At 40.2% G+C, this 25080-nt stretch overlaps 1 protein-coding gene across 1 annotated transcript in view; it reads right to left on the reverse strand.

Moving 5' to 3' along the window:
• Positions 1–25080, reverse strand: part of COL15A1 (collagen, type XV, alpha 1) — a 70682-nt gene that overhangs the window by 11599 nt on the left and 34003 nt on the right. Inside the window, exons 14-25 of the mRNA XM_009324497.1 lie at positions 24168–24230; positions 22328–22405; positions 22181–22216; positions 17466–17519; positions 17326–17385; positions 15525–15593; positions 15112–15153; positions 12675–12720; positions 8452–8541; positions 4301–4350; positions 2367–2477; positions 803–938 (exon numbers count right to left, since the gene is read on the reverse strand). Of these exons, the coding sequence (XP_009322772.1) occupies positions 803–938; positions 2367–2477; positions 4301–4350; positions 8452–8541; positions 12675–12720; positions 15112–15153; positions 15525–15593; positions 17326–17385; positions 17466–17519; positions 22181–22216; positions 22328–22405; positions 24168–24230 (835 nt within the window). The remainder of the gene's footprint in view (positions 1–802; positions 939–2366; positions 2478–4300; positions 4351–8451; positions 8542–12674; positions 12721–15111; positions 15154–15524; positions 15594–17325; positions 17386–17465; positions 17520–22180; positions 22217–22327; positions 22406–24167; positions 24231–25080) is intronic.

The following is a 25080-nucleotide window of genomic DNA, read 5'->3' on the forward strand; positions in this document are numbered from 1 at the left end:
AGAGCCTTCCTACCCTCGAGCAGATCAACACTCCTGCCCAACTTGGTGTCATCTGCAAACTTACTGAGGGTACACTCGATCCCCTCGTCCAGATCACTGATAAAGATATTAAACAGAACTGGCCCCAATACTGAGCCCTGGGGAACACCACCTGTGACCGGCCACCAACTGGATTTAACTTCATTCACCACAAGAAGAGCTTTTTGGCCCACATGAACATCTTCCCAAGTTCAGCCAACTGCTCAATTTGATAGGTTTTGTGAAGCTCTCAAGGCAGGCTGTCTCTGTTATGCAGACTTCCTCCCAGCCACAGCCACAGTAAGATTTTTCATGCAATAGCACTCCCATGGCACTAGTCAGTGAAAACTCTTTGCAGAGAAACTGTTCCTTTTGTGCTTCCAGTTCCAACTCACCCCCCAGGAGAAATCAGTAGAGGGTAGGAGGAGAGAGGGGAGCAACTGATTCAGGTGTGCAGAGTGGGTAGGCAGATGGAAGAACATGTACATAAAGGAGTGGCAGTGTGTGGGAGGGGTTGGGGAGGGGGGTGGGCGCATGCCTGTGCACTCGCGTATACAGTGAAAAGCAAGATCACACCCTCTCACCTGAGCCATATATTGCAGGGGGTCCTGGTGGGCCTGGTGGGCCAGGAGGTCCAATTTTTCCATAACCTGGTAAGCCGGGTAGGCCAGGTAACCCCGGAGGTCCTCTGGGAGTGGCAGTGTGTGGGAGGGGTTGGGGAGGGGGGTGGGCGCATGCCTGTGCACTCGCGTATACAGTGAAAAGCAAGATCACACCCTCTCACCTGAGCCATATATTGCAGGGGGTCCTGGTGGGCCTGGTGGGCCAGGAGGTCCAATTTTTCCATAACCTGGTAAGCCGGGTAGGCCAGGTAACCCCGGAGGTCCTCTGGGTCCGACAACTGAATCCCCTTTTGGTCCCTATCAGTGATAAAAAGTATTTCTTCAAATGTATCAGTTTCACTGCTGCAGGCCCTTCATCTCTGGTGGCAACATTTTCTGAAGGCCTGCCACCACACCACTGTTTAGACACGAGTCTGTATGTAATTTTCTTCAAGGAGGCATGGATATTAATGGAAATGAAAAATTTGACCATATACTAAACTGAATTCGAGAATTTAAGTTTCAGAAAGCTTTGTGAAAGTTCTCGCACCTGCTCCTGAGTAGCTGATATCTGCAAAACTTTTGACAGTACTCTCAAAGTCCCGGATCTCAACTCTGCTCGTGCTGAGACTACTCGCTTTGGTGTGCTCATAAATAAGAGTTTGTCTGAAGGTACATAGTGGAAAGCTTTAACATAAAGTGTGTCTATGCAGGGTGTATATCTCATGACGAATGTTGTCTTCTCCCTCCTGTGATCAAATGTCAGCTCATATCCCTTAAGCTCTCCAGCTGCCAGTCTTCCAGATTAAAAAGGCTCCAACTTTCTACGTTTCCAGTTTAGCAGTGCATCCTCAGCCTGAATGAGGAGGGCTTGCGCTCTCTGTGCTCAAACTGGCCTGCATACATGGAGCAGTTTTTGGACCCTGGACTAGGAGAGCTCAGTCTCTGATGGATCTCAGCTGTGCCATCCAACTCCTTCTTGCCAGTGGAACAGTTTCTAAACAGGGAGATGGTTCTCAGCAACGTGGAATAGTGCCAGGGGGGTTTTTGAAGGTGGGCTTGCTAACCTAACACTTCGTCCTCAGCGGTGACCCACCCATTCATGCTCCTTGGCAAAGAACATGACAACAGAGTAATGCAATGCACACATTTGTTGCCAGATCCCAGGGATAAACTAGTTTCCAAATAATTAGTGCATTTGATTCCAAAGCAGCAGTGGTGGCAATTACCAGAAGATAAAACAACTAGGTAGAGATTAGACAGTGGCTGAATTTTATAGGAATGATCCAGGGGGGTACACACTGGACTTTTCATTCATGTTTTTGGATTACTGGAATAGAAAGTAAGATTAATTATTTAGATGGCAAATAATTTTCAAGTCAGCCTCTGTCTAACTTTATATAGCCTATTTTGGCCTTTATGGGGATATAAGTAGTAGTGTCACAAGTTATATATACTGCCCTGATTTGTAATGCTATTAATAACATGAATCTACATACTGATGTAGTTGTATTAGATAGCTGAGCATAACATTACGTCAATTTTTCACAGCAAATTAATTCTATGCACAACAATGAAGTGTCTGTGTTTATGCCTAATGCAACTCTTGTATTCACCTAATGGTTAGCATATGAGTTTTTATATAGTTCTTAGCATCATCTTGATGTTTGTCTCTTTTTAAGTGCCTTCTAAATTAAAACAATGGGTAGCCATAAATATTCCTATTCTACAACTTGCGTGACTTACAACTAATCCTGGTCTTCCAGGCGGTCCAGGAGGTCCTGTCAGGAAAAAACCTCCATTTGGTTCTCCTTTTTCTCCTTTTACACCAGTGACCCCGTTGTCTCCTTTTTCACCCTTTAAAGAGATTATATTTTAAACCATTGAGCTGAAGTGAGATCAGAACTCTATGCACTGATCTTTTAAAGTTACATGAAATCTCTGAGCTCAATAAAGAAAAGCATCTGCTTAAAATCTTTTTGACATCACTTCCTTCTTCAGTGATATGGAATGAAATGGAATGCTTTCTCTATTGAGGCTGCAAGGCTCTCTCAGGGCGGAGGCTAGGGTAGGTGGGGTTAGGTGGAGGCAGAGAAAATGCCTCTATTGTTGTTTCCTGCTATTCTACCCAGCAAAACCTTGTGCTGTGCTGTAGCTGGAGGCACAGAGAGAATCAGAGGAAGCATAAAAACCTGGCTTTCTGCTTTTTCCTTCATCAAGGAAAAAGCAAAGCAAGATTGACATGGAATGGACAGATATTTAAAAGTATGTGGCAAAGTGAAGATTACTGTGCATAGGATGAGAGAGAAGGGCAGGGGTGTGTACCAGTATAGTAGAAGAGACACCACACAAAATTGTAGACACTTTGAACTGCATCTCTTCTCCTGTCCTTCATCGTTGATTATCAGTTAGTTTGGGGAACAGAATGATAGGTGAGAAGAAGCATTTAAATACTAGGTCATTATCTCTCTGTGCAAAATGACCCACAGCAATTGTAGGTTCCTCCTCACAATATTTCCTTCTGTTTGTCTGCTTTTTTTTTTCCTTCAACTTTTTTTGGTCTACTTTGTTTCACCTTTCTGAGAAATAAACCTGTGAATAGGAGAGGCAAAGGGCAAAGCAAGAATGGCAGGTAGCTGCAGAAAGCCAGTAGGGATGGCTATGTATAGCTCCTCATCTGACTTTTCTTCTTTTTAGTTTCCCAGTAAACAGGACTATAAAGCTTCCTGTATGGCATGCCATTTTGCAGGGATGAAGGACTAGATGAAAAATGAGTTCTTTGTAGCTAAAGCTGTAAAGCTACAGACACTACTCTATCAGATCAAAGAAGCCATACCAGCTCTGCCATGCATGCATGGGGCACTTTATGTCATAGGAATAACTCAGGTGCACTCAGCCAAGCAGAAACAAAACCTGAAAACCAGATGGCACTGAGAGTCCTTCAAGGAAACCAACAGTACACTGCTTTTGGCGGCATCATTAAATGATAACTTGATTCAATTTTTCCAGATCTTCTACTGAAAAAGAGCCTTCTTCACTTAAAAACATTTAAAATAATATTGCATTGGTATTCATTTTTGATACTTGAAGCAGTCAGGAGAATAATGGAACAGAGAGAGACCAAACACATCAAGGTATGGGTATACTTTCTTGTAAGAGATTCCAGGAAAAGTAGTTTCCATCACTTTAACTTATTTTATTCAGTGTGCTTAAAAGATAAATAGTATTACACAGAAGTGATTCTCCCCCCCCCCCCCCCCCCCCCCTCCTTTTCTTTTTTTTTTTGCTAAATTTGTCTAGAAGCCCTTTAGGTAATGGATGTCTCTTACCTGTGCTGGTATGGAAACAAAAGCATTCATTTATGGCAGATAATTTATACCAACTTATGTTAGGTAACAGTGAATTATGACTCACTTTAATACCACCAGGAACATAAAAAGCCTCAGTAATAAAGTTTTTTCAAAAGTAATCTTTATATACTACTGACATCTACTATCTCTGTACTTGTAATAAACTTGTCTATGCAGCTGGAGTTTAAGAAATTTATATAATTTGTAATTGCTGATGCTTTTACCTGTTTTGTATAGTTCACCATGCTATACTGTTTTATGCTTAATTTATAGTAAAGAACACTTTAAAAAAAGCTTAACAGAACTCAAACACAAATGGGATATAATTACCTTTATGCTATTAATAAAGTGGCTGAAATATGATGGAGGCAGAGGTGGACCTGAAAAATGAAGAAAATACAATAAAGTGCAATAATTATCTGTAATTTTCTTTTTAAAAGCACTGCTTTGGATATTACTGGTTTAGGAGTTTAAAGGAAAATTATTTACAATAATAACTTTAACCTTTAAATCTAACAGATATTTTTAGTTCGGTTTCCTAACAAAGCAAGGCTTATATGACCTATCTTGTCTGTCACTCCTCCACCTTAATAACTTCTGATTCTGATTGCGAATTTCAGACAAATTTGAAAGCAAAGAAGGCTCAAAGATGAAAAATTCCCAGTTTTCTGAAAAAATGGCAGCTGGGTAGAGGGTGAAAGAGAAGCATCCAAATTAACCCTTTTGATGGACACCAAGGTAAAAGAAAAGCTTTCCTTATGTTTTGCCAGCAGTGGGGTGGCTCATCAGTAGTTGCGTTATCCTTCATGCAAAGACAGTACCATAACTGACAAGAGAAAGAACGAGTGTTACTGCCATGCTGCTGATCATAGAATAATTGTTCTTGACATTTTTCTGCAGCAAAAAACCCAATACCAGTACCAATGGTTATACCACTTGTGTTGTATTGTCTGCCAATGGTGGTCAGCCAAAGCTGTCAAGCCAGCACAAAAAGTCTAAAAAGCTTTCAAATATTCTTTGTTTGGCATACACTTGGAAAAAAAACTTTTTACAGCTGCCCATAACAGCTTGATGCATTTTCTTCAAATGTGTTCTGATTAATTTTTGAGATCTTTGGGTCCAACCCTATGCCAGCCATAAGACTCAGATCTCAGTATGCTATCTCAGATACAATTAAGTTAAGTAGATATTGTATGCATCTGTACTCTGGGACAGAAATGTCTTCCCGCTATGGCAGCTATTTTGATTTTATTCCAACCCTGCCAATTATAGCTCGCTGCAGTCATTTGCTTGATCCATGTGAGGGGATGAGGAACAGACAGGTGGAATGGAATGGTAGGTGTCCTTCTCAGATGTTGCTTAGTATTAATCTCTACACTGGGCAATATCTGAGGTCTTTCTAGGGTGACCAGCAAGAAGACTAGGCCTGGGCAAGGTACATGAGGAAGAGGGAGGTCACTACTCAAAGTGGAAGTCAAAAATCTGTGGTAGGGAACCAGTAGGCTCTACTGACACTGGTAGGTAAACTGTATTAGACAAGTTCCTCAGCCCTGAGGTAAAGTGGCACAGCTTCCATCCATACAGCTAAACTGTCCTCCTCACTCCCGAAGCATGACAGACTTATCCATCCAGCCTATTGCACCGATCCCTGGCTTATGCTATCCCCCAGACCATCCTGTTGTCTGGGAAAGTGTTACTTGTAGGCTGAATCCAGGCCAGGAAACATGGGAACAATTAAACTGCAGGACAATTGTCCTCTGTGTCCTGGGTCTGTTTAGTTTACTAGTATACACAGCCAGAGATGTTTGCCTGACATGGCTTCTCAATGGGCAAACCTAGTTCAGTCCTCTTCTGTAGACATTCAGTGGAGGGCTGGTAGGCAATTTTTGGCAGGACCTTTAGGAATCTTAACACTACTCAGAGGGAAACATACTTTGTTGTGTGGCTTCTGCTGGTAGACCAGACATTTTCATTTCTGTTTGTTTTCAGATGTTGCTGAAACAGATTAACAGCACTTTGCATGTGGCAAAATCATGCCTTCCCAACAATCATAAAGTCACAGAACTTTGGTGACCTTTCTTTTGGAAAATGGGAAGCTGCACTGCTTTCACATCTGGGATCTGATCTAGAAATTAACTTAGCCCCTGGAGGAGCAGATCTCAATTATTACCAGAATTAATACTTGCCCAGCGAGAAGCCATCTTGTGCCACCTCACTGATTTTCCTTTAGCTCCATTCCTTCCAGGATTCACAGAGGAAATGGTGGAACTTCTTCTTCATACAGAAAAGAACGTCTCAGGACAAACAAACAGGCCAAAGGGTAGATTTGGATGAGTGTGAAAACTTGTCCAGAATGACAGGTTGGCCTTTTGGGGAATGACCCGCAGGAAGGAAGGGGGTTGACTATGATCAAGGGCCAGCATGCTGCAATAAACACTGCATTTTCGATTAGCAGATCTTCAACATTAGGCAATTGGGTCTGAGACTGTAATACAGTGAAGTCTCCTCCTCTACTTCTAAATGCGTTTTCTTACAAGGCTCCAGACTCTGTTCGTCCAGCCAAAAACACCGGGGTTGTGCTGGAGCATTGCACATGTGGTTGGAACACAGCACCTATGCTCTGGATACTTACTACACCTGCCTCTATACAGAGTAGCTAAATAAAGTGCAGCCTGCCATTTATCCACTTTTTGTGTTGGCTTCATATTTTTGCATGGTATCAATTAATAGAGCCTGTTTGCAAGGTTGGAGAGGAGACATTTTGTGAAAAGGAAAAATAAATCCACTGCGTGGACAAGTACCACAGTTCAGAAAGCTTTTCTGGTTGCTGGAACTCAACAGATATTGTAGTGGAAGGAGCTTCGGCCATCTGTTCGTCAGAGAAGGTTTTGAAAAACTCCTGTACTTTAATCATGTTCCACCATCCTGCAACTTCTAGCTTGTGAATTTTCACTGTCAAAGATTATGTGGATATCTGTGAGACCTAGAGAATTGGTTTGTATGAAAGAATATTTTAGCAACTACATCAACGAACAAGAACCAAACAGGAATATTTTTTAGAGCAGCAACAGAACTGGTCTTAGTTAACATATTTTAACTTCACAAAATATTGAAGCTAGTCGATCTATTTGGATTTGGTTGGCAAACAAATGAATAAATCTCTGTTATTTTAGGAGAAAAGTGAATTCAGTTTTCAGTTTAACCAGAATTCTCATGTTATTTTCACCATCCTTTCACCTAGCTGCAGTTTTACAAGAAGATCATAAGCATAATCCTCTCCTTCTGAAGCACCTGAAATCATCAGGTATAGACAAAAATACTCATAGGACATTAATTTGCATTAAATACAGAACCTGGGAGGGGACAGACATGTTCATGGTGGATAAACCAGCACAGAAGAGAAAATTTTCTTAATTTCTGTTTAGGAATGCTTCTTGCTTCTTCTTTGTACAAGTTTATTGATGACTAGGAAGCACTAACTACTTATTTTAAGGCACTGGATATTGATCAGAATAAAAATTAATGAGGACAAGACAAGAAAACAGATTTTATTAGAACAGACAGATGTCCTCTTAAAAATAACCAAAATATCATCTTCAGTCAACAGAACTGCGTCTTTGGAACAAAGACAGAAATATCCATATAGATGTAGTTTTGTATTTATTATCAACACATTAGAGGACAAAGATTATAAATATGGTATAGCAACATTAATTTGATATACTGCTTCTTCTATTTCAAATGATTTCTGGCACTGACCAAAGCCTTATCTCGGTATATGAGATTTCAAAAAATGTATAGAAAAGAAACAGTTTGTAATAGCAATCTTTTCAAATAGATGCTTGTTTCTGTAACTATTTTTGAATGTGTAAGAATTAGCAATGTATATCAACTTTTTGATACAGGAAAGTAAATCTTTGGTGAGGAACATTTGTTATGATGCTCCTACCACCAGTGAATTGGTATTTTTAGTTCACACAGACTTTTCATGATTATCACAAATAAAGCATAGAATACTAAAAAGTTGGTTGAAATAAACTGAAAGTGGGACTGTCACCAACAAATGACTGCCTTGAACTCAGAATGCAGAGGTGTGTTACCCTGAAATGGGAAGCATTGGATTTTAGCCCAATTGGCTCAAAAAGATTGACAACAAAATGATATCTCAGGAAGTGGACATGATGTCCTTCTAAGATTTCAAAAAATCTCTGACCAGCCAGTTACATTTGAATATCTATTCTTGTACTTAATACATTCATAATACTCACAAATATGCAGTACAGATACTTCTTTTCAGAAGACATTTTTGATAACATTATGGGTTTTGTTGTTCTGTGTGTCAGTTCAGCAAGGAACCTAGGTGTAAGTCTTTAGGCAGGTAAGGCTGCAGGGGTAAGTATCAAAGCACTTTGCTGAATTGCTTTTTAAGTTAAACATGTATTCCTTTACAGGATGTCAGTGACATATCAGATTTAGTATACCTGGTGGTCCTGGAGCACCTCTTTCTCCCTTTTCTCCTTTTAAGTCTGCTGAACTGTGCAGCTCCCAGGAATCTCTGTTTGCTTTAGCACCTGCCATAAAAGCATCACAAATTCATGAGAACTTGCAGACAGCAGAGACTACAGCAGTGACAACCAAACCACAGAAAGTGAGAGCAGACTTTTCCATACATATGGGACACTTGGCTCCAGCCCCTCTATGCTCGTCTCACTCTCCTCATGATTGCCTGATCATGGCTGCCTGATTGTTCTCTCTTATCAACCCCAACATGTGGAAGACAATCTCTCTCTTACAAGTCAATCTTTCACTCTCCCTTCTCTAACCACCCAGCTAAGACCCTCTGAACAAACTTGTTCTCACCGCATTTATGCATTTCACTGGGGCAAGTGTAGAAACAGTTCATGAGTTATGGCTCTGTGTTTGATACCACATCTTCTACTGTCTCCAGAGTCCAAAACAAACCAATAAATGATAATATCTGCAGCTGTGAATGTCAAAAATGTTATTGTTTATTGCTCCTTCATATCATAAAAGCATTAATAATGAAGAAAATGTTCTCTGAGAACAGAAATGCTTTTAGCATAATTTTCCATCCAGATGAGCTACGGGTAGAATTGCACCCAAATACATCTGGATAAACCTTCTATTTTCCCAGATATTATTCAACTTTCATGGTAATCTTATCCTATAAAATATCTGGGTAAAATGACCCGTGAGTATTTAGACTTCTTAGGTCTGATTTCTCTCTCTCTTCTGCCTGAGTAGTTGCTAATATCTTTGCAACATTCATGTAAAATAACATCATTCTCCCACAGTAACATCTTATAGCCACTTCCTTCAGGTAGAAATGCCTTTTCAAGTTTAAGGTGAGGTGGTCCTATTCTGATTTATGAGCAGGAAGGGTGCTGGAGTACAATAACAAGCCGATACAAGACACGTCTCTTGAAGTAATTTTTAATGGTTCCCTGCCCGTGATACCTTCAGCCCTTGTGTTCAGTTGTGATCTATGCTGAGAGTCAGTGGATCACTAAGAACACTGGCTCTTTTCTAACCTGATCTGGTTACATTTGTGAATTTCACTGGTGCAAGCAGAGAAACAATCTCTTGCTTGGGTACCCAGTCCATGTTCCATGACCTGGTGCCACTTATAAATAAGACTTTATTTGTAAGAAATAAATAAAGACTTTATTGGTAAGAAAGCCTTAGTTTGAAAAATAGTTACAGCATTTTTCCTTCTTCTAGTTGTGCAGAATGGCTAAAAATACAGAAGAATGAGATGGACTTCTTCCCTTTCAGAGCCCCATGTTATAACAGAAGTTTCCAGACAGTTCCTCTCCACCCTTCTCTTTCGATTTTCAGCCATGAGAGGTGAAAGCTGGTCATACTCCCATGGGTTTCCCCATGATGTGTCTGGTGACTCAGCCTCCAGCTGTGAGCCCATGTCCAAATGCCTATTGACAGAACAGTGGGGCCTCATTTTATGTTGCACTGAGGCCAATCACGCAGTCTCTCAGGTTTGCAGTTAGACAGTTTTCCTAGTTGTCAGCTGAACCCTAACTGTCCAACTGTGACATCTTCAATTATTTTCCAGGCAGATTTCCAGTCCAGTCATCCAGTATTTTAGGTCATCTTAAAATATTGAGACTAATACAGAGCTTATACAAGCAAGCTCTGACTTTCTCTTCTTCAAGATATCTTACTTTACCACTTACTATGTTCACTCTTGCCCCTTATCCTGACCCCTTGCACTCTTTTCTTTCTCTTCCTTTCTTTTTCCATTTGGACCAAGGTGGCCTGGTCTTTCCAAGTGTCTCAGTCATTGATGAGGGAGAGGAGCTCTTCTAGTTATTGATACCAGCCCACTGCCTACTCTCTGGACCACACTAGAGAAGTGGTCCCCAGGTAGCCATCTCTTCCTCTAGAAACAGCCCCAAAGCCCACCATTCGGAGCTGATAAAACATATACTGCTGCTGCATTATTCAACTTGTTTTGCATGCACTGTTTTTGCCATGCAGGCTCTGACTTATCTGATTAAACTGTAAACTCTCCAGACTCCTTTGCACAGTGATGGGAACAAATGATTTAATTAAGAACATGGGAACTGGGAAACAGGTTCGGGCTGTATATTAGAGGCTGCACTACTGCTTTTTTCCACAGAATTACTCTGAAAGTATAATAAATAGGCAGGAATAAATTTTTATTATAAGTAGTTAAATAAGAGGCGGAAGACCACTGAATTCATTTCCTCCGTGATCTTGAGACGACCTCCTTCTCCATTGTGTACTACTGGATTGTAAGAAAACTGACGGCTGCTCCCTGTGGATGTTCTGGGACTTTGTTTTAATGTCCAAACTTTTTTTCCAGCTCCAAGAAGCTGTGAAGGGGCAAAACTGTCACAGAACTTTCTGCTACCCTTGGAACTGAAGGACTTCCACACTTGAGCCAATTTGCTCAAGGCAGCACAATTTCAATCAGCATTCACCATTTTTTTGGCGCAGCACTGCTACCTGTTTCCCTCTGCATGTAACTGAATCCATCCTTGGAGGATGTCTTTGAGGAAGGACAAAACCACTGAACCACAGACGCAGGCTTGCGTTAATTTTAATGCCTGGTGTGCACAGTAAATGACAACTTTGTGCTTATCTGGTGGAGTACTAGCTCAAGAATGGAATGGTCAGACTATTACAATAATCTTAAAATGGGGTGAAAACTGTATGTAAATGGTGACTTTTCCTCCTTAAACCAAAGAAAGAAGAGATGCATGCTGGAGTGACTTTAGGATTTACTCTTTGGGTTGAGAATCAGTATACATTTAGAGAAAAGAATCTATAATGATTAATTGAATAAAACCAACAAGTTTTGAACAAAATTGTCACAGTCAAAGTCCTCACTTTCAAGCTTTTACCTAGGCTGAAAGCCTAAAAAGAACAGAATGTCCTTTATCAGCCTGGATTCAACTCTTAGAACTAAGGAAAATGCCTTGAACCAAGAACTTTGGGCTCTCTGTGGGCATTTATTCTGTTAGATCATGGATTCTTTGTTAAAAACAAAAATATGAACAGAGAAACCTTTTGGAGTCCCTGCGTGCAGGGGGAGACAAGCAATTGGGAGTCTTTGAATTTAGGAGCAGCACTGGACAGTCCTAGGCTCTATGGACTTAATTCTGTGGACATAGCCCTGAAGAAATGTGGACAGTTTGCCAAGCACAAGACTTAGACTTTCACTTGTAAGAGGTGAGTCAGTCATTCAGCAGTAACGATTCAGAAAGAAAGCTCAGGGCATCATTGTACCCCACAAATTTGACCCCCTATTGTCCTGAAGCCCCCTTCCATTAAAAGGAGTGAAAACTAACAAAACTTCTCCAGCCTTGTGACAATTTCCCCAGGGTCCTCATGTGTGGAGTTTCTCATCCTCCTTCCCCACTAGTCTTACTTCCTTCTTTGTCTGCCTGTCAGGTTTTTGTCCTAGCTACTCCCAAAGCCCAGAAATTACTTTCTTTTCAACAGGCCTCACCTTCCTAGTGAAGGAGGGCATGAGAAACATTTCTTCTGTCTCACCAGGAAGTTCAGCCCCCCTCACAGAAATAACTGTTAATAGCTTGGTTCTTTCCCTCAGCAATGTTCTCTGGGACTCCAGCAGCCAGTATGTGTTGACCTTGCCTGTGATAATTTTCTTTCAAGCAAAAGGATGGGAGATCTGATTTACAAGCTCAGGTTTTTTGGTATCAGTCACTCAAAAGGGAAGTGGATTTGACACCATCAGTCAAACACTGGAGGAATGAGACCACCTGGTTGCTTGGTGGGATGTAGTATCAGGTGGACTTTAGAATTTGCATCTTAGGAGCATTGCCAGAGCAGAGAGTAATGATTTGGCACAGCCATGTGTGGCACCTCTGCTCCGAGAGAGGACTTCTAAGATTAGATCTTGCAGAAACTGTGTTGCACTGCTCAATTTATAAATCTTAGTCTTCAAAGTGCAGACCTAGGCTCATTTATTCTTTGGCCTACACATGGAGACTGGACCAAGATATGATCTTACAGTTTCACCAGAAAAAGAAGAGAGACCACCTTTTTTTTTCTTCTTTTTTTTCCCCTCCATAAACCTAGTTATGCAATAGTCAAGAAAAAGCAAAAAGAGCTTAACTAAGAAAAAAAGAAAAAAAAAAGCTTATTTAAACCAAGGTACAAGAAAAGAATTACTCACCATGGACATTAAGAGCTTCTTGATTTCCAGGGTAAGGAGTGCTCACCTACAGACAGAGAGATGTATTAAAAATTATCCATACACATTACCCAATGGAAGTGCATTACTTGGTGTGACTGGAAAGCCTGGAAAATTTGCATACTATCACAGTAAATATTATAACAACACTCTGGGATTATCTCCAGTTTGACAAAGTCTGAGTATTAGCTGATCAGGCTTTTTTCAGGATTGTGCTCTCTTTAACATGCAACATGCTTTCAGCAAGAGGGTAACAACATGCATTTTGGAGGCATCAGCAAATCCTACTCTCAGTCATGCCAGTGAAGCATCAGAAAACTCATTCTCCAAGAACAATTCTGAATTTACATCACTACATTTGAAAGCAGGATTTGATTTTTGACTGTAAGATAACAGACTGTGTTTGTAAATTTATCATCAGATCATGGCTATGCCTACTGTCTGATGTTGAACTATGCTCCAGATGCAGTGAGACCACAACTGGGAGGCAGAAGCTATTCTAGTCTATCCTGTTCTGACACCAGCCACCTGTAACAGTGGGCATGCTACTTACCTCTACTGCCTGTCTTCAAAATAGGGACAGTGCAGGAATTAAAATGTGGCACAGTGCTTGGAAATGGACAGATCTTAGTACTACCTAGTACTATTTATATGAATCTAAGCAAGCGTATGAAAAAAAATTGAAGGTGCTGCATCTGGCTAATCCTGCAGTGTTAGCTCTTAGAAGTCTTACTCACATGGATAGCTCCATTAACTTCAGAAGTTCAGTTCACATGAGGAAAACTTGTGGGGTTGTCTGTAGTTCTTTATCGATATTCATTTATGTAGGCATGTACAGCAGACTTCTTATCTACAAACTCGGATAGGTTTAGGAGATTATTCACAAATGTAGGACAAATCTATCCAGCATACTCAGATGCACAAAGAGGTGTTTGTAAGTACAGGTTTCTATTACTTGTGCACATAAAAGTTACTGCTATTATTCACTGATTGTAACCTTCTTGAAAAGTGACTTGTTATTATTATCTGAAGTTCAACTAAAATAGGCTTGTATTGTTTGAATCATTCCACAGAGAATCATAGGAGAGCTGAAGTTGGAAGGCATCTCTGGAGATTGTTTAGCCCAAAGCAGGGTCAACTACATCAGGTTGCTCAGGGCTTTGTCCAGTCAGGTTTCAGAGGCGAGGCTGACTAATCCATATGTGATTATGGACATATGTGATTAACACACAAGAATGTTATACTGTGGGAATGGAAAGATTTAAGGGAGAAATTCAAAGAGGTAAAAAGATGGTGCCTGGAGGTGGTAGGCCAAAACCGTAGAAATGTCGAATTACCATAGAGTAAGGACTATTTATCATTAATTAACAGAAAGATCCATAAGCTGGCATACATCTTTCTTCAGCAGTAAGGGTAGGGTGATGATGAGTATCAATGTATCTAGTACGGTGTAAGTCAGGAGCTGCTTCTCTAAAACAAGTGAAAAAGAACTGGAATGGAAATTGGAGGAGGGGGCACAATACTATTTTGAGCTATACTGTCTAACAGAAAAGTAGAACAGCCATGCTACACACCACACTATTCAGGGGAGAACTGTGGCTCTCAAAGACAGAATCCTTTCCAAGTACATAACCCACGGCTTAACAGTACAATATTGCCCTAGGGAAAGTTCTTCCAGGACTGAACTCTGTTCGCAGTTCATTGTAGGACGTAATTTCCATGATTCATTAAACAAAAATTGCATCAGGGTGTTCTGAAAATATAAACCCCATCTCCTTTCTTTTGACACTATGTGTAAAATTGCAGGTCCTTTGAAGGTAATGGGGGCTTTGTCATTCCCTTTGGAAAGCAGGGGCAGAGCTTCACCTCCTGCCATTCCTGAGATACTAAATGTTTATATGTGAATGGACTGCATTTGAGGGTCAAATAAAGAACATGACCTTTCTTTTCTGATGCACCTTTCATGCCACAATGAAATACATAACAAGTCTTATTTTGGACAGGGAAATTGAAAACCGCTAAAGACGTAACAACATGGAGCCAGTATTTATATATACATCTGAAAAATGTGTGTACATGTATGTATAAACATTCAACTCCCCAAAGCAACTCTTAAACTATGGAAAAACGGGCTTTGAAAGGCATTAAAAGTGTTAGGGCAACCAAGTAATCAAAGTGCTTTAAGCAAAAAGTTCTAGTGTTTCTAGTTCTGTTATATATTTTATATACGGCTAATTTTGGGTATCTAAACACTTGAAAATCTGTTATCTTGAAGACTAGGTAAAACACATCTCTGGTGCAAAGCAGAAGGCAGGGGGAGAAAAGCTGCAAAGCTACCGTGGTTACATATATAGCTACTTTGGTTATGTACTGTCATGGCCATGCATTTTGCTAAGAGCAGATTCTGTGTGTGACTTACTGGCATTTTGCAATGAGGTCTGGGAGAGACTGGGAAAACTGTCTATTGAAAACAGGAAGGGAAATTATTTTAATGAACGTAGGTGTAATACAGCAGATAACACACCAAGTAGATCTAATAGACGTGACGGGGGAAAGCCTGGAAACAAAAATCAGCACCTCCCAAGCGGAGAGCCCAGCTTGCTGAGCTCTCACAGGTCTGTCAGCAGGTCCCACTCTGTGTGTGGGGCGGCAAAACTCTTACATGACAGTGGCTCCGGTTAAGAGATTTTTTCCTACGCACACAAGCAAGGTCACCCACTGTAAACTGTGTTGCCTGAAACAAGTTTTGATGTTTCCCTTTGCAAACTGTTTCTAGAGCAGCACATTTCTTCTACAGAGATAGACCAGCAACTGATCCCCAGTTGTACTTACTCCTTTGATATAAACTATACGTCCTGGAGGTCCAGGGGGCCCTGGGGGTCCAGGCAAGCCAGGAAGGCCCTGGTAAGAGAAGGTGAAAGAAGGAAGATATTAGACAGATCTTTTCATATGCAATACAACTGAGACTACAGAAGGAAGGCCAAGGGGCTCAGAGGGCCCCATTTAACCAAGAAGTTTTGTGTTAAATGGCTTGAGGGGAGACTGAGCATTCAGTTACAGGGACCAACCCGTCAGGTGAATTTTAATATTTAACCTAAAGCACTCTGTGGAGAACAAAATGGTCTAAGATCGTTGTTTCCAGGGGAAAAAAAAACACACCCCAAACCCCAAACCAGAAACCCCAAAGCACTAAAAATTGAAACTAAATTAAAGGCAGTGGATCTCTCATCCAAGGAAAATTAGGTATCTGAGATTGGTCTCGGATTCTCAAGACTGCCGAGATTCATATACTTTCAAGTGCCAGTCAGATAACTACACGCTAATTAGCACCTTCAAGGAACCCTGCTAGACTGGAGGCGTGACTGCCCTTTACAAAAAAATATGCCAACTCTTTACTGTGTCATTTAAAAATCTGGCACCATGCCATGTCCATCTTTCACTCCACACCAATGCAAGCTCCTATGAGGTGACACATGTCATCTCATCAGTAATTAGAGATCCATTAGATTTTATCTTCCCTGAGCACTCCAGGAAGGACTATTAGAACATGTATCCTGTTTTGTTTGCTTGTTTGCGTTAATCTCCCAGGCTGATGTACTTCATCTAGTTATACTTGCTTTAACAGTTTTTGTTTGGTTAACGCAGACAATCTAGAAAATGCACCTTGACACTGTTTGAATATATGGAGGAATGGAAAATCTACTTTAATATTTTCTGCTGGTGGCTATTCATCTTTTCTATTATTTTCTTCCAATTAGAATTTGTCTAATTTGTCTGGTTTCACCTTCCAGCAACTAAATTTCTATTTACACCTTTCTCTAGAGGTGTAAGCAACCTTTAGCACCTGGTCTTTTCTTTCTGTGAAGATACCTAGATACTTACCAATTCTCAGTCTCCCTGTTAGTTGGATAAAGCAATATCATCATCTCGCTTGTATTTATTGTCCAGATAGACAACATACTTGTGTTTTGCAGTTTGTGTGCCATGTATATTTTTTTTCTTTTAAACAAAGTAGAACCAGAGGACTCGTACAACAGAATTCATTTACAAAAAGTGCTCTACTGAAATACAGTGAGATAGGCTAGATCACCTCTTCTGATGCCTAGCTGATCCCTAGTTTATGATTTCTATGCTAACACAGTAAAATACCCTTGCCTTTTTTTTTTTTTTTTTTTTTTTAGCATATCTCTGATGCAGATGATTAGCTGCTGTTGTGGTATGGGTACCAATTTTTCTAGCACAGATTGCCCCATGACATCAGAACAGCCACACAAATTACTCTGCTATTGTGAAATATATGATTCTATACAGTCTTTGATGTATAGAAAGAATTGGCAATCCCAGATCATTTGCTATTTGATCCAGCTATGCTATCAGTGAGTCACACATACAACTGTTACACTTGGGAGCTGATACAACTATGTGTATCTGCAAGAACTGTCCAGATGGACCCAGAAGTTGACTTTTCAATGATTGTTACCAGATAGGAAAAGTAGCAGAAACATACAATTATTTCTACATCATTTCAGGTTTTCAGTCCTGTCATCATTTTAAAGGAATTCATATAAATCAGATTTGACTTAAGATTTGAACAGGATTTTTTTTCAACTAATTGCAATACAAAAGAACTTACATTAAACGCTTCACCTCGATCACCTTTCACACCTCTCAGTCCATTCAGTCCTGGGCGGCCCTGAAATAAATAGAAATAGTGTAGTATGTGTCAGAAGCAAGCTCTTCTATTTTTATTCCACTTGAGAGCATAATACGTACTGGCCGTCCTGGGAAACCAAGTTCTCCTTTAGGTCCAGTAGGTCCTATTGGTCCCTGGACAAGAAAGAAAATGTGATTATGGAGAATATATGGAACGTTACCTTTGACGTATATTTGATTATTTCGAATAAGAGGCATAGTTTTATATTTGTGATAAAAATCAGTCTGTGATTGTCTGCTGAGTGATCTCAGAAGCTGAGGCCTGCATATAACAGTCAACTCTGGCTTGGAAAAGACTGGTTATCTGAAATGAAGTCTGAATTCTCAGCCATTTGTAGGGTGTGCAATTCAAAACTGAATCACCATGTATCAAAGGAAAACTAAATGTATCAGTCAGTAGAAAAACGGCAGTTAGTGGTGTACGCTTTGTGCATTTCCTTTTTGTTTGCTTTGTTTTTCTAATTATTTTTTAATCAGGCCCTATGAGGAAATGTCTGTGGATCAGCCTGAGAATTCATATAGTGCCAGGCTTCTACATGCCTCTTGCCGGCCTGGGTATGTGGATTTATGGGGCTGATAGTTGAAACAGAACAGATCCTTCTTTATACAAGAGTGACTGACCCATAAGGCCTCACGAATTGATACAAGTGACTGCAAAAAGAAAGGGCAAGCAGGCTGCCCGGGAAAAGTGGTCCAGGACTATGGATGATCTATGATTGGGCATTTGCAAACATGCAACTTCTAGGCAGCCAGCAAGTGATCAACAAAAAGCAGTAAACCTGAGGATACCACAAACTTCCATCTGCTGTCAGCTTCCTGAAACTCAACAAAACCACAAGGGTCTAGACAATCTCTTTACATATGTATCAACCTTTCTGGTTTCATTTCCTTTTTTTCAGTCTGGTGAAATGCTAAGAGATACCCCTTCTTGCATTATTGGTTAAATAATCTCTGTCTATAGATCTCATGCAGGTACCACTTATAGGTGACAACTGACGTGTTTAATCCCGAGAAATCACAGTACTTTCGGTGTGATTATTGTAACAGACTTTCTATTGCTACCCGCAATATGGTGGTTAACACAGACCTATGCTGATGGAAGAAAGACATTGGCTATTGCACTGCTTACGACAATTTCAGCACATCACTTTAATGGTAACAAACATTTGTTGGCATTGTGACTGCTACTTCAAAGGATAACTAGCAAACAACCAAAACCAAGAGGAAATCCCCATCTTGCCACTCACTTGCTCTTGATTATTAAGGAAAGCGGAGACTAAGAAGGAAGCAAGCCTGTGGCAGAACTGAGTCTCCTTATTTATAGTACAGTTCTGTTGCCATATTATCTCTCAGTTCAAGGCATAGAGGGAGCACGAGCAAGTGAAGAGCTAGAAAGGTTGCAATAGCCTGATGTTTATACTTGGATGATTTGCATGCTCAGAGTTTTTCATCTCATCTGATCAGCAGAATATTGACACGGGAATACACCATCTGGATTCAAATACCAGTCTCTTACCAATCCATTTTATGAATTAAACTATTGCCATATTGATAGACTTTTCAATTAACAACACCTTTTTTTTTTGAAACTGGCAAGTGTTTGTCATTGCCTTTATGTAATATCATTTCATTGAAAAGTGATGTGCATTCATGGAAAATTTATCTGATGATGATGAGATGATTTATCTCAGCATCAAGCTGAAATTCATGGATTAATTGTTGTAATTTTTATCATGCCAAGACTGAAGACTGGATTACAGATGAAATTAAGAAATAGTTAACATGTGAACATATTGATTCATAAGATCACCATTGTAATCAGAGTTTAAAGCTCACTAATGGCAGCTGAAACTCTTCGAAGATGGTAGGACCTTTATTAAATTTCTATTTCATTTCCTGTTTGAAGGTGATTTCTGCCCATACGATCAAAGCTAATGCCTGTGTCTAAAGCAGGCAATAGATTGCTGGTGGACTCTGGCAGATGTGAAATTCAATATTGTGCCCCCAAGCTTTCAAAATGATTCAACCCACCTTTCCGTGCTACCATATCCAATAATGGGGTTCGAAAAAAAAGAAATCCAAAATGTTGTGGGGTATTTTGCTATTTCACTTTCCAGTATTTGAGCTTTTAAAGAATATGCAAATCTGAGCTTCACTGAGCAATGAATATGATTAGAAACAGACTTCTTCATTAGTTTAAATAAAGAGAAGTGTCTGGATCTCATGCTTTAACTGGGACTTCAAATAAACATCAACAATGTGAGAGTTGACCGTGCTGGAGCCACCTTTACTATTTCTGCTGTCAAAGTACCAGCCCACTCCTGACAGATGTTAGCAACTCCCTGAGACAGAAGCCCGCAGTCACAGCTAGAAGTAAAAGAAGGAAGTGAGGAGGCCGCAGGAGACTGCTCACCAGAAAAGGAAATTTCATTTACAACAGCAGAGAGTCAATTTGGGCAGACTGACACTGTGGTTCTTACTAAGGGCTTCTATTCAGTAATGTGCAGCATTCTGCTTCCCTGACAGTGAACAGCACAATCGAGCAGGTAGAAGATTCTCGTTTCCCCTGTGGCAGGAGGTTGGGTTCAGTCTGTCTCTTCTGCTTTTGCTAATAACAGTACTAACCTCCTGACTATCCCTAACTCTCATCTGCCAAACCACTACTTCTCTGTAGCTCCTTGGGCTCCAAGCTCCTGTGGTCCTCTCTTCTGTCCAGCTGAAGTCTCGAAATGGAGGGGAGCAATGAGTAAGGAATTTTTTTTAAATTCTGGAGACTTGTGTATGAGTTCATTGTGCCCTAACAGCACAGAGGAACGATCAGAGTTGCCAGCTACCTCAAAGCTGTTCCTGGGCCAGAGTTTTACTTTGTGCAAAGTGGAACAGAACCATCATAATGAAAACTTTGAGAAGTTATGCCACAGAGGCTCTGGCCCAGCACTCTCATGTCTGTATATTTTTGCAGCACAGGACTCCCACTGACTACAAAGGGATTTTTTCTATGGGACAACACCAAAATGAATCATCCCCATTAGCAGCGATGATCAAACTAGAGTTCTGCACTAAGAAGAGGAACTGGCTGAGCAAAGTCTTGAGACAGGTTCTGTCTGCCAAATTCTCCTGCAGCGTAATCACTCACACCAGTGCTGGCAAGAACTTCCTCTGAATGGCCTTGTCTGCATGCTGAACTGTATGAAACATCTCATGGCAGTACAAAAGGAGGTGTAAACACAGAGTTTCGGGCTGATAGGAAAAGGACATGTCCTGAATGGTGCACAGCAACAGGATGAGAGGCAACGAACACAAGCAAGAACATCAGAAATTCCAAATAAATATAAGGAAAAAACTTTTTTTACCCAGAAGGTTGTCATATACTGGAATGCGCTGCCCAGAGAAGCTGTGGAATCTCTATCCTAAGAGATGTTGAAGACTTGACTGGGCAAGTCCCTGAGCTAAATAGACCTGCTTTGGGCAGTGGTGTGGACTACATGATCTCTGAAGTTCACTTCCATTCTAAATTATTCTATGATTTTATGTCAAGGTGAAAGGATAGACTCATCTTGCAGTCGTACAAGGAGGAGAAAAGGAACTCCCCTTCTGGTGAGTTAGGATAGCCCCCTCAAGGTATTCTGATACACGGTAATTAAGAAAGCAGTTACTCAGCACATCCAGTTAGCCCCTTTAAAAGACCACAGAAACTAATGGTAAAATCTCCTACACACCTTGGTGCACAGAAATGACAACACCTACTAACATTCACTTAGGCACAACAGAGACCAGGCTACATCAAAAGCAGAAGCAAAGAAACACTCGATATCCTTGATCTTTGGAATACTAGACAAGAAGAAATTAATCCCTGCTCTAACACAACTGAGTCTGGGCAACTGTTCTTATTTTATAACTAATTTCTTTTGCTTTCATACAACATTCTGTGTCCAGTTAAAAATATCAGGCCAAGTACCTGAAAGAAGGCCTCTAAATCCTGATTTTGGTAAATGGTCTGACTCTACTGCCTGATTTGCAGCTTCCTCAGAATCCAAGGCAGTTGCAAATTATTGGCACTGACAGAAATTGAGCCTGATGTAATCAGTTGTTTTAATGCAAATCATAGAAATAGAGAATAATTTAGATTGGAAGGGACCTTTAGAGATCATCTAGTACAACCTCTTGCTCAAAGCAAGACAAACTTCCAAGTTAGGTCATGCCGCTCAGCACCTTGTTCCACAATCCACCATCTCTCAGAGCACCTATTTCTGTGTTTAACCACTTTTACTGTGAATTTTTTTCTTTATATCTAATCGGAATTTCCCTTGCTGGAACTTGCGATCATTGGCACTTGTCTTTTTCCTGTGCACCTCTGAGAAGGACCTGACTTTGTCTGTTCTGCAATTCCCTTTCAGGCAGCGGCAGGGAGCAATTAGAGCTCCTCTCAGCCTTTTATCTTCAGGGCTAAACAAACCTAGTTCACTCAGAGTCATAAGTTATGTAAGTTTCTAGCTCTGATGATATTTCACTGTCTGTTTAGATAGTAATAGATACATTTGTGCTACCAGAATTTAAATTCTGAATCAAGTCAGTAGTTTACAGCACCACATATGTAACAACCACATTCTTTTCTGAAGGACATTGATCATCCTGAATGATCATCATGAATACTTCTTATCATCCCTACTCAGAAGGAATGAAAAGCTAAAACAAACTACCTTTACACTTACTATTACCTGTAAAACCAAAGCAAAATAAAAAAAAGAATGCAGTCATCCTTGGAAATGTCTTACCATTGGTCCCACTGGTCCCACCACTCCAGCTTCACCCTGTTGAGGACAGACACATAGAGCAATGACAAGAACTGCAGCATCTAGCAGAGGTGGCTGGTAACAAGGCCACCAAACATTCTGGAGGAACACAACACAGTATTAGCTCACCTTCTCCCCTTTTCTTCCTAATAATTCAGTTAAAGATCCATCAGCAGCAATGATGGCTCCCGGTTCTCCCTTTTCACCCTGCAATCAAAGTAATTTTATAGTGTTTACGAAGCAGTTCTCAATTAATCAGAAGTCAAAGCAGCATTACTGCTGTTTGAAGCATGACAGATTAATCATGCTGTGATATAAAACATGAAGTGATATCAATGTGAACAGGGTGAAGCTTGATTCTGGGTGAGAAAAGGGCTGATCTTTCTTAAAACATAATAAAGTACACTAAAAACATCCTGCTCCTGTAAATCTCCCTGACATGAATAAGTACTTATTTTTTAAAAAAATGACCCTCTGCATTCCACTTCTTCAAGGAGTAATTCCATTGAATAACGGCACCACAACCATGAATTATCATTCCCCCGTGCCAGCGCATGGTTCCCACCCTGGATCTTTCAGCTGTAACTTTCCTCCTCCTAGCTCAGGCAGCTTGCTACAATAGCTTTCCCAAGATCTCTAATGGAAGAAATCTGGCTTGAAACTAACAAACAATTGCACTGCTGATTAAAATGACAGTCCAGGTTATGGCACTTCCACTGAGCAGGAAGTGCTATAACTCAGTTCCTCTTGCAGGTTCTTAAATCTTTGGAGTCTTTGGAGTCTCCCTGAGGATACTTTGGATACTTTGGAGTCTCCCTAAGTCTTGGCTTCACTGACTTTATCTTCTGTGAGATTTTATGGACCTGAGGTTGCAACAGAAGCATCTCATGATCCTTAAAAATGCTCCTAGGTGTCTGTGCAGCTTCATTGTGGTTCCCAACTTCATCACTCTTGAGCATAACCTGGTGTTCACACCTCAGAAACAGACTCAGAAACATTGGTGGGTACAAAATATAATGGCTTCAAAGTTTTGAGTTCCTTCCAGTGTGGACAGCAGAAGCCAAAAAAAAAAACCCCAAACAAAAAAACCCCACAACCCAAACCAAAAACCACTCAACTGGTTTTAAGGTTGAGCTTGATCATTTTATGCACTCCGTAAAAGAACAGGAATCTTATGACAAAAGGGGACTGGTATTTGTGGCCTGAGATGTTTCCTTCTGAGCAATGAAGACGCTGTTCATCTACAATCCCATTTCAAACCATAATTAACCATTTCCAAGCCTTCCTATTACTTGTGAGAAAGTGAGGTCAGCTATGTACAAAGAATAAGCAGAAAATGTTTTTATTTTTCTTTTTGTTATTCCCAAGATTGTAATAACTTAAGTGTTCCTCTCCCCTGCTTCCTGCAGGTGGATGAGAAGGGGAAGAAAAACAGAACAGCTACAATATTTACAAAATAGCAGACTTAGTCCTTAGTCACCTCTCAGAAGTGCTACAAAATAAACGCTGTTGTGCAGAAATAAGAGAAAGGATCCTAAGGAGAGAGCTCCCCAAGTCTTATGCTTTCTTTGGGAATGGAAAACTGCAGTCTTCATTCTGTAGGAAAAGCCCTCTGTGCCAAAGGAGGAGGAAAAGATTAATCTTTTTTTATTTGGCCTTTCAGTTAGGATCCCAGGGTGTCAGCACAATCAACTTGCAAGAAGAGGTCACCGCATGTTTAATGTTTATGCAAACTTATTCTGATAAGTGCATACTGCACTGCAGAATTTCAACACTAGGGCAGGAACGTTAGCTCTCAGTATTATTATATCAAGGTATTTTGTTTAGCACTCTTTCAATTTCCACTTAGTAAATTTTTCACATGAACTTGTTAACATCCCAATCCCCAGTAAGATTAGATGCATTAAACTTTTAACACCAGTAAGTATTTTTCATCTAACACATTTTGCAGCATGTACTTTTCCCTCACCTGTTGGCCTTTGGGTCCTTGTGATCCAGGCAAACCAGTATCACCCTTCGGTCCCCGAGGGCCCTAAGCAAAAACAAGTGTATAAATCCATGGTGAGATCTGCTAAGAATATGGAGCTAGGCCATTTTACTAAATGTAATTTTAAATAACTGGAAAACTTGTTGAATCACTCTGATTGCAATCTAAGAACTCTTACAAGACTAAATTACTGTCTGAATCAAAGTATTCCCTGAAACAAATATCATACAGGGAGAATCTGTTAAAAAGAACAAAACAAAAAAACCCTGATGTTTATCACAGTGTAGATGATACACACATTCACAAAGAGAAATATGCAAACATTAGTAAGAGTAGAAATTCAGCCTAAAATTCTCTATTTCCTCCCTACTCTATTCTCTCTCCCTCCACGATCATTCAGCCAGACTGATTTTCAACAGAATTCCTGAAGCTCTATTTTTAACAGTACTTTAAAAAAATATTTTTATCTGAAATAGAGATTATATATTTGAAAATGAGATAATTTCTGTATCTGTTCTGTGGTGAAAGCATTCCGCTCAGATCACATTTTGTTTTACAATATCTTCCATTATAAGTGCATTCAGAAGCATTTTTTTTACCCACCAAGAACTAAATTCAAGTCTACATGATTTCTTCATTAGTGAAGAGATAAAGAAAAGACCTGAGGTAAGAACATGAATGGTATTTTCATGTCTGTAGAAATTATATAAATGACAGAGAGACTAAGAATTCATTATATCACTTTCTAAAAGTTATCAGCTCTTTTTCATATGAGGAGTATTTCTAAGGAGTTTTCCACCCCTTTCTTTGGCCCACTACGAAGTCCACAATACCCAGGACTTAGTAAACAATCTTCTGTAGAATTTTGGGCAATTTGCCAGCATTTTGTCAACAT

The sequence above is a fragment of the Pygoscelis adeliae genome, unplaced genomic scaffold, assembly GCF_000699105.1.
Source record: "Pygoscelis adeliae isolate BGI_AS28 unplaced genomic scaffold, ASM69910v1 Scaffold95, whole genome shotgun sequence".
Taxonomy (NCBI): domain Eukaryota; kingdom Metazoa; phylum Chordata; class Aves; order Sphenisciformes; family Spheniscidae; genus Pygoscelis; species Pygoscelis adeliae.